Source organism: Citrus clementina, unplaced genomic scaffold (assembly GCF_000493195.1).
Source record: "Citrus clementina cultivar Clemenules unplaced genomic scaffold, Citrus_clementina_v1.0 scaffold_1, whole genome shotgun sequence".
Lineage (NCBI taxonomy): Eukaryota > Viridiplantae > Streptophyta > Magnoliopsida > Sapindales > Rutaceae > Citrus > Citrus x clementina.
In genome coordinates, this window is record NW_006263303.1 from 26068582 (window position 1) to 26078170 (window position 9589).

Below are 9589 nucleotides of genomic sequence, written 5' to 3' on the forward strand. Positions count from 1 at the left end.
AATTGGCATTAGTTTGTTATCTCTTAGGTCGCTGACTGATTGTCTTAATAAACTGTTTGTTTATTTAAAACTGTGTCATTGCATACAAAATTTGGTGTGTATATTTTTTCTTCTGCTTATTCACGTTGGGCTAATTTTTTTATAGGCTATTTTCTGCTTATTTTAGGGCTAACTAGCCTTGAGGTTTATTTTCTGCATATTTCAGCGCTAACTAATCTCAAGGAGTTACAACTATCCAACTGTAGTATTACAGATTTTGGAGTTTCTTTTTTGAGATGTATTTTCCAGTTTTCTGTTTTGTCAGTTTACATATTTTGCTGCTTCTGGCCTCCATTATACTGTGTATGTGTGTAAGACACTCGTTTAGTTGTAACAATCAAATCTTATTCCACTTGATTCCACTCCACTCTAACTTACCAGTTTAAAACAGTTAATGAAGTTAATTAATCAGCAGTTCTATGTCATTTATGGAATGTCTCATGTCACATAGAGTCATTTACCTCCACTGAGGTGGCCACTTCATGTAATATAATTATGTGGGCGATCAGTATCTGCAGTAATCATGCTTTAATAACTTGTTAATTTTATTGAAGTGTTGATTTTCCTTCTCAAGAGTGTATTAACTGCACAAATGATAGCTGATAGACCAATTCGTATTAGGTACTTTAAGAATCTTGTTTTATAAAACAAAAAAAAAGAAAACAGTTATGTTTGAGCAATTTGAACAAGAGATTGTATGGATTTTGAGGACAGCCAAATAGTTTGATGGAAAGAGAGAAAAGGAACCATTTGATTGAAAATAACATCAGTTAAATATTTCAAACTTATAAATTCTGACTTATAATATGCGTATAATAATGGATTCAAGCTATTCACTTGACATTTTTGAAAGTTCTTTTTATTGATCCAACCATCTGGGTAACATGTGTTGGTAGATGTTTTTGAAAGTTCTATTTAGTGAATTAGGCAGTTAATCGAAAGGAAGAACCCATTCCTCTTTACACAAGACTTCACAGTACTTCAATAAATATGGTTCACAATTCAAAGTACAAATTTTCATAAATTTTTATTACAAAAACTCAAAAGAAACTCAAAAACTTGAGACTATAAGTTAAGAAAACTAAGAAAGCAACCAACGACGCATTATTGCAAGAACTTAACAATGAATAACAAATACAATATTCTGTGTCAGACTGAAAACAATGAAGGCAATGGTGGCGAAGACAGAAGCTAACTAAAAAAAGGGCAGCCTCTGCTACTTCGTCATGTCTCCCTCCACGTACAGAATAAAATTATCCTCTTTCTCCAGAACAGTTGCACAATACAAATCCAGAAGTGCACTTTTCCTCACTTGTGTCTAAAAGTACAATGCTGAAGCCTAAATCTGAACCTAAATTTAAGTACCAAAATGACCTGCAGACAGATAAGCAAAGGTTAAAACTGGGAAATAATGGAACAACATAATTGAATTTCAACATTTATCTGAAAATAGTGAGAGGACTGAGAAAAATAAAACAAGATAAATAAATGCAGACAGCAGAAGGCACCAACTATGGGAACTCTCCGAATAAATGCAAATATTTTGAATTGTGAAGTTGGGTCAGTAATATGAAGCTGGGAGCACAGCGAGAAAGCATGCATCTTCTGCTTTCAGCCAAATACTTTCCTCTCATAAATTTTGAGGTAAATGTGTGGACCATTACTCTCTTTACAAATGGAAATTTGCTCAAGGAAGTCTAATCTAATAATGACATGCAAATGGCCTTGCCACACCACCTTTGAACAAGCATTTTCTCCGATACCTAGACTTTCTTTTCGAAAGATCCATCAATCAAGCAATATGGATGTACCTTCACATATCGTATGTTAATGGCTCCATATACTCAGGCACTCTTATTCCCAAATACCCCATGTCCCCCCTTTTCCTTTTCCCCACCAAACAAGGTTAACATGAGTGGAAAAGAACAAACACACGAAACTGTCATCCAATTACTAGAATTTGCACATATATCGAAGCTTAAATCTCTATGATGATACAAGAGCTGACTACCAATCAAAAAGCCAACAAGCATTCATTTGTATCCACTCCCTCATCACTAATTACTTTAATAAGTCCATTTGACTGGTGCCATCATATTTGAAGTTCTTTTCTAGCTAGTTAACAACACCCAGATGTCTATACACACAGGCTTATTATTTGTCAATAGAAAGATATAAATCACCTTCCATATGGAGGGTTCTCAATCATCATAAATTTTTATCAGATTGCACGTGGTAATACAAAGCCATCACAGAACACTTCAGAAGGTCTCACTACTCTTAACAATCTCATATTTTCTATAAAATGGATAGTTTGAGTAGGACTTTCTCATGGACTTTCCTCCTAGGTTCTCCCATTCCTAACTTTTCCTGGAAAACTTTCTCAATTAATAAGTGAACTTAGTCTGTCATGTATAGAACAAATTAACCTTCATGGGAAATTTGAGCGAAAAGAATTGAAAAACCCCAACTCCAGAACATCCGCTGAACAAAGAGTATGTAGTACTTTAACCTGCTAATGTCAAAGTTTGTACAAAAAAGGAACTTCAGGTATCCTAATATAATCTACATGAACATGAGGTAGATTTTTATGACAATGCCTGATCCTCATCTTCATAATCATCTGTTGCAGACAAAAATCTACTTCAGCAGCATTTTTATTCAAATGTTTACTTTCACATAAAATAAAAATGTTAAATCAGCAAGAGCATTTAGCATTACCTACCTAAGAATGTCAAGAGTATATATTCCAGATGATAGAGTATGACAAGAGGGACTTTCCCCATTTCCCTCTTCAACAACTGTCTCAAAAACATCTGGTTTATGCATGCTCTAAAGCATGATAAAGCTTTGAAACCCGCCGTCTGAGTAATGGTTCAAGCCGCAATGATGAAACCCCACTTTCCCACTTTTTAGCCGCATACATATCATTCCATGCCAGCACTATCTCATCAATTTGAAACCCTAAACCTGCAATCATATATATAAAAACAAAAATACAGCTAAGCTTCATCTAGATAATTAGATTATAATAGAAACACTGAATTTTTAAATATGCATTACCTTCTCCGGCAGTATTGTTTGAACAGTGGTTCTTTATCATAACAGCTATGTCTGTTGGAGATGCTCCAGCAAGCTCAAACTTCTCGACTGCAACTTCTAAGCTTTCTCCCCAGACTGGTATCCCCATCTTGTATTCCATAATGGATCGCTCATAGAGTATGGTGCCCCATAAGAGGTTTATCTGGGACCTCATATTTCTAGCCTGCTCTTCAGCTTCAACTACTGATATATCTTTAAATAAACCATGCAACCCAGTTCTCTGTGGAAGATTATCGGCTTTCTTTTGTTTAGAAAGTTCACTAAGGCGTCGCCCTTCCATCTCTTCCCACATCTGCATGCCCTTCTCCATATTACTCTCAGCACTGTTATATAGTAGCGGAACATCTGTTTTAGGCCATGTATCTAAATCAACATTGCTGCTAACTGCATAATACCATGAAAGTTTTGCTTGCTCAAACTGCTGTTGACCCATAGCTAGAATCCCTTCATAGAAGTCAGGTTTAATTTTTAATGCTTCTTCATATCTCTGACCTGCTATTGTGAATTCCTTTTGTGCCCAATCATATGCACTTTTTATCTGTTCCAGTACAGATTCTGTAGAAGCCTCTTTGGTGAGGTAAACCCCCTTCCTTGCTCTGGACATGTGAATGTTTCCCCAGTTGAACAATGCTAATGCTGCCATTTCTTGAAATTTCTCTGCTGCTCTGTTAAATAGACCTTGGGCTTCTTCACTGGTAACAGCCTCCTCCATAGCCTCAGAATATACCTTCATGCCGAGTTCATGAAGATTCAAGTATGTATCGAAATCTAACCCAACATGGTTTTTGAACAGCTGAGCAAACTCAATTATCCAGTCATCTATACAACATGACCCCTTATCTGCTTCCTTACCGTTTCCCACATTCCCATTCTCAAAATATTTTTGTTCTATATCAAGTGAGTTCACCTTCTCATTCTTGAATCTCTCATACAATGGATCCTGCAGTGGATTAACTTCTACCACGAACAGCCTGACAGAACCCTGCATTTCTGCCGATGCTTCAGCCCATCTTAGTTCTTCATCAGTAGTAATTGTGACCAAATCACCTTCTTCATCCCTGTACTTAATAAGAACTGCTCTACAGCTTGGAAACCGATCACTTATAACCTCTCTAAGTTGTAGGAGGCTGGAATTAAGTGGCAATTGAGCAACTCTTATATCCTCCCCAAACACCAACTTTACAGTCTTCTTTGGCTCATTGTCCTCTGTAGAAGAAATTTTCTCCTCCACAACTACCTTATCCTCAGCCATCTTCTCCTCGATTCTGCCATCAACCCTTTTGTCTTCAATCTTTTCATCAACTTCCTTTTCCTCAACTTTGACCCCAGTCTTCTTCTGCTCAACTTTGTTGCTCTTCTTCTTCTTCTTTGTCTTCTCTTTCACTACTTTTGGAGCAATCGAAGCAACAGGAGGTTCAACATATTCTGGAGGCAGTTCGATGACAGTATCATTCACCCTTAACCCTCTCTTCTCAAGTTCTTTCTTCACTCTTTCTGCAATCTCCGCTGCCATAATATTTTTTGGCTCCTTGTTCAAAACAGTAGTGACATCTCTGAATGCCAAATCCAGCCTATTCAAAGCCTCGTAACACCTAGCCCTTTTTAAAAGTGCTTTACTGTACAAGGGTGTGACTTCTAGGGCTAAATTGCACTCATGTATTGCCCTGGGGTACTCACTCAGACCCATCTGCATATAACAGGCAGCCATGTTACTCCGAAGATATGAGACATCTATATAATTCCTTGGAAGTAATTTGAGGGCTTTCTCATATTTCAATAAAGCTCCTCCATGGTCCCTCTTTTGAAACAGCTTGTTCCCCTCCTCTTTCAATTCTTGAGACATGCCAATAAAGACCTCGGTGTCCTTATCATAAGATTTAGGACTATGTTCCCCAACTTTGATTTGCTTAGGACTACCACCTACTGATTGTCCACCTATCTGTTTCTTCGTCTTTCCACTATTCCTTCCCATTTCAACCCGAAAGAACTTTAACTATTTCAACACTACCGAAACCAAAACAGTAACTATCCAATCCAATCCAATCTAATCAAACACCACTAAAACTAAGCTGTATTTAAGCTCTCAGACAAGATAAACAATCCAATCCCAACAAACAATTTTTGGTGTAATATATCAAAAAATAAAAGCACCCAAATATAAAGCTCTTAAACCAAAGAACCCAGGAACAATATCCAGAAAAACCCTCAATCGCTTCCTAATTTCAACAAAACAACTTCAAGGCTCCAATTTTTTGCTTCCCTTCAAGCTTAAATGGCTTCTTCGATAAAAACCAAAACCCAATTTGAAAAAAGAAAAACACACACACACGCAACTAAAAAATTCCAACTTTTATCTCTCCAAATCAGGATTTGCTACTGTTTCTCCAAGAAAAAATAAAACAAACCCCAATTCAGAGAGAAACAAATAACACCTAATTCAGCTAACAAAACGACACACTTCCATTAACTTTATTTTTAGAAGAAAATAGCTGGGAAGGAAACTTATCTCAGAAATGAAACGAGCTGTGAATTTTCCGGGAAAATTTGAAGCGAGAAAGTGCAAGAAAGTTTTGTGAGAAAAATAGAATCGAACACTTTGTCTTCGTGTTTGTGTAATTTGTAAGAGTTTTCACAGCTTCACGCAAACGCCAAAAGAAGCTAAGAAAAGAAATCCAATTTAAAAAGAAAAAAATCAAGTCTGATGTAATAATATTTTCTGGGATTTTAGAAAATTAAGAAACGACGTGGGTCCGACCTAATGTCGTTGATTCCAAGTTTCTTGGGGACGTTCGATGAAAAGTGAAAGGCAAAGATCTGCCCCATCAAATTTTAGCTGCTTTTTGCCACTTGGCTTGTTAGCTTCAATATTTCGGCAATAAATTAATTAAATAAAAACAAAAAACCTAATGACCTATTTTGGTTGTTTATTTAATAAGTCCCATTTAATTTAACTATCCTAACTATCTGGACCCTTTAAATGAGTCTCATTTTCAACATGTTTTATGGTATTTGAAGATGACAATATATCTTTTTCAACACGTTTTATGTTATTTGAAAATGATGGTTTGTCTCTAATGCGTTTTCTAAGTGTTAATCCCTTCTGTGAAATTATCCCGATTTTCATTTATGTTTTTAAAAACATTCTTAATAAAAAAACTGTATAGAAAAATTTAATCAAAATATCCTTTTTATTTAAAAAAACCTAATTACTTAAAATAGTAACATTAATGAATCATCATAAATTACCTACATTGGTTACGATTTACGAGGAAGTGTAATCAATTTTTACCGAGCACATATTTTAGAAAACCACGATCATATGTAATTAATTGTAAAAAAGGAGAAAAAATTTAATGGCACAAATTCAAATGATAAAACTAATATTGATTTGGAGTTAGAATCTTATCGGATATATAAGAGCATCTCCAAAAGGCTCTATAAATTTTACTCTTTAAATATTCATTTGCTTACCTATGTGATAAATAGATGAGTGAAAAAAAATATTGTTCTCCAAAAAACTCTTCAAATAGAAATGAGTTAATATTATTTTAATTAAAAAATTATTTTTTTAAAGGAAAAGTCAATAGTAATTAAAGCACATTTCTCTTTTTCTTCAACAAAAAATAATAAAATATAAATTGAAGAGAAAGAAAATAACTCTTCAAATTTGAAGAGAGATGATCATTTCTTATTTGAAGAATCTTAATTGAAGTGTCTTTTGGAGTCTTAAATGTTGATGTAGCTCTTCAATTAAGTAATAAAATCTTATTTGAAGAGTATTTTGATGATGCTCTAATAATAATATAAAATCAAAGGGAAGAGAGCTTTGTAATTGCAGATTTTAAGAAAAATACAATTAAAAGAGGTTTTAAGAAAATATATTTATTTATCATGAAGAATCCTAGAATTTTACTATTAAAGTGTGAAAAATAATATTTAAAAAAAAAGAGAGAGAACGCGCTAAGAAATTGTAATTGAATTGAATTTAGGGTTAATTCCATCCTGCCCCCAAATGTTTCAACATATTCCACCGCATCCAAATGTTTCAACAATGCTCAATCTACACCCAAATTCGTTAATTTGACCGTTTATTCTAACGGTCAAAGGGTAATTTTGAAAGTTCATGCCCTAAATATTATTTGATAATGATAAATTAAATTTATTTGATAGGTTAATTGATGAAATTATTATTAATTATTTTTAATTAAGAATTTTTAATGTAAATGTTAATTATTGGATTAATATTTTATCTCATTTAATTCTTTTCTAATTCAAGATAAGGGATATTTCACATATTTCATTAACTTTCAAATAGTTTCGTTAAAAATAACGGTCAAATTAACGGAATTGAGTGTGTAATAGAAAATATCGAAAAGTTTAGGTGTGCAGTGAAAAATATTGAAAGATTTGGGGGTTAGATGGAAATAACCCTTGAATTTAAAATAATGGCAACTAGGGATGGCAATGGGGAGGGGAGGGGAGGGGACCAATCTCCCCGTATCCATCCCCGATGTTTTGCATATGTCCCCGTCCCCGTCAAAATTGCTTGAGAGAATCTCCATCCCCTCCCCGAATAATAACAGGGGATCCCCGAGGGTCTCCGGTCCCCGAATAATTAATAGTCTAATACATTTTTTTATTTTCGATTTTAAATTAATCATATTAAAATAAACTCATACCGCTATTGTAAGCTCGTAACCAACTTTGACAGCACATTAAGGCCTCCAATGTGCTTGGATGAAGTTTGTTATGGTATGAGCTCACAACTCTACCACTAGTGTTAAAAGCTGATTCAGAAGCAACTGTTGTAATTGGAATTGCCAAAATATCTCTAGCAATTCGAGCTAATGTAGGATACCTATTAGCATTTGTCTTCCACCAACTCAAAATATTAAAATCTTCCATCCGAGATATAACTTTCTCATCCAAATAGGAATCTAATTCATCTGCAACAACTGCACAATCTCCATTGTTTACATAATCATCAAAACCTATCATCCATTTGGTTGCTTTCTTATAAGAATCCCCTGTAGATCTAGTAGAAGAACTACTACCAGTATAATCAAAGTAATAAATAGTTGGTGAAAACTTCAATTAATACTCTTCAACTAATTCCCGGCAAAGGGTGACCACTTTCCCAACATACAACTATTTTGATATTTATTATTTTTAACAATATTTATAATTTTTTTATTTATTTATTAGTAATTTTAAAAATAAAAATAAAATTAAAAATTAAAATGAGGAAATGGGTAGGGGATGGGGATTCCACCTCATCCCCGTCCCCTCCCCGAATAAAAAGTTGGGTAAAAAATTTTCTCCGTCCCCTCCCCGAAAAAAAAATTAAGTATAAAATTATTCTCGTACCCTTCCCGAATGAGAAAAATCTCCGAAAGTACCCATCCCCGTGAAGATTTCTGCCATCCCTAATGGCAACCACAAGGCTGCTTGAAGTGGCAGCCACACACTTTTTCCCACTTTGGCGTGTGGACCCGTAGATAAAAAAATAGGCCACGAAACGGACACTACCGTCCACGGACAAAACCACGTGACTGGAAAAAAAACAAAAAAGTAACTAACTTTAATGGGTCCACCAACTGCCAAACGACAACAAAAAAGTGGAGTTTCCCCCTGTTACAAGGGAACGGGGAAATGGCTTAAACGGCAAACGGACAGCCGTTTTGTGAGAAAGCAAACAAAAAGAATTTTAAAAAAATGCTACAAGTTTGTGTCTGCTTCTTTGCTTGCGTTTTCGAGAATCTTTTGTACACGACGTGACAATCTGTTGCAAGCAACCGCCCCGTAGCCGTATGTATGTCCAATCTTTGACCGTCTGAATTTTTATGGTATTTTTAAATCTGACGGCCGTGAATTTTAAGGCACGATAGGTGAGTGGGACTGTGGGAGGCAACTTCAACGGAACTTCGTAGAAGACCACCCGGCCACGGGCCACGGGCCACCTTGATTTCCTCTTTAATACTGTCCGTCTCTCCTTTTATGCCCTTTATCATTACTTATTTTGCCTCGGTTCGCAAGCCACATGCTCAAGAGGCAGCTGGCCAGGTGCCCTGCCTCAATTGCTTCTGTTTAAGCATGGCATAAATTTATTGATTAATCCTATAAAAATTTTGGGGTGTTTTTAGTGTATGTACTTTCATTCGTCATAATTCAACAAATAAGAAAACAATAATTATATTTATTTATTTATAAACCATCGAATTTTCATCGTTTTACAAAAATGCCTATATGCTAACTTTCACAAATACGTGCTACTTATTTAAACCCAAAAAATACAAAAATATTATGGGAGGTGTTTAACAAATAGGCAAATAGCACGTGTCCCATATTTAACAGACGCTACGGTATTTATTGGCTTGAAGGCTTTTGGAACAAGATGAAAAATGCTGGTGCTAAAAACACCTGAATCCATTGCTCATTACACTCGCAG

General features: G+C 35.1%; 1 protein-coding gene across 2 annotated transcripts; it reads right to left on the reverse strand.

The window, feature by feature from the left end:
- Positions 1 to 1090: 1090 nt before the first annotated feature.
- On the reverse strand, positions 1091 to 5819 carry LOC18055812 (protein PHOX1). 2 transcript variants are annotated; one of them, XM_024177567.1, is made up of 3 exons: positions 3103 to 5819; positions 2761 to 3009; positions 1091 to 1413 (listed from the first exon to the last, which is right to left on the reverse strand). In XM_024177567.1, exons 1-2 carry the CDS (start codon positions 5111 to 5113, stop codon positions 2861 to 2863), a joined length of 2160 nt encoding a protein of 719 aa, XP_024033335.1. In that variant the 5' UTR covers positions 5114 to 5819; the 3' UTR covers positions 1091 to 1413; positions 2761 to 2860. The 2 variants fall into 2 exon arrangements, with proteins under 2 accessions (XP_024033335.1, XP_006453128.1); XM_006453065.2 differs by having other exon boundaries at positions 1368 to 1413; positions 2765 to 3009.
- Positions 5820 to 9589: the final 3770 nt, after the last annotated feature.

What these genes read in the sequence shown, in the direction of transcription:
- LOC18055812 (XM_024177567.1), bottom strand. Translation starts at nt 5,113, where the DNA reads ATGGGAAGGAATAGTGGAAAGACGAAGAAACAGATAGGTGGACAATCA. An exon ending in AAACAATACTGCCGGAGAAG is followed by an intron (nt 3,010 to 3,102) that starts GTAATGCATATT and finishes ATATGATTGCAG; the next exon opens with GTTTAGGGTTTCAAATTGAT.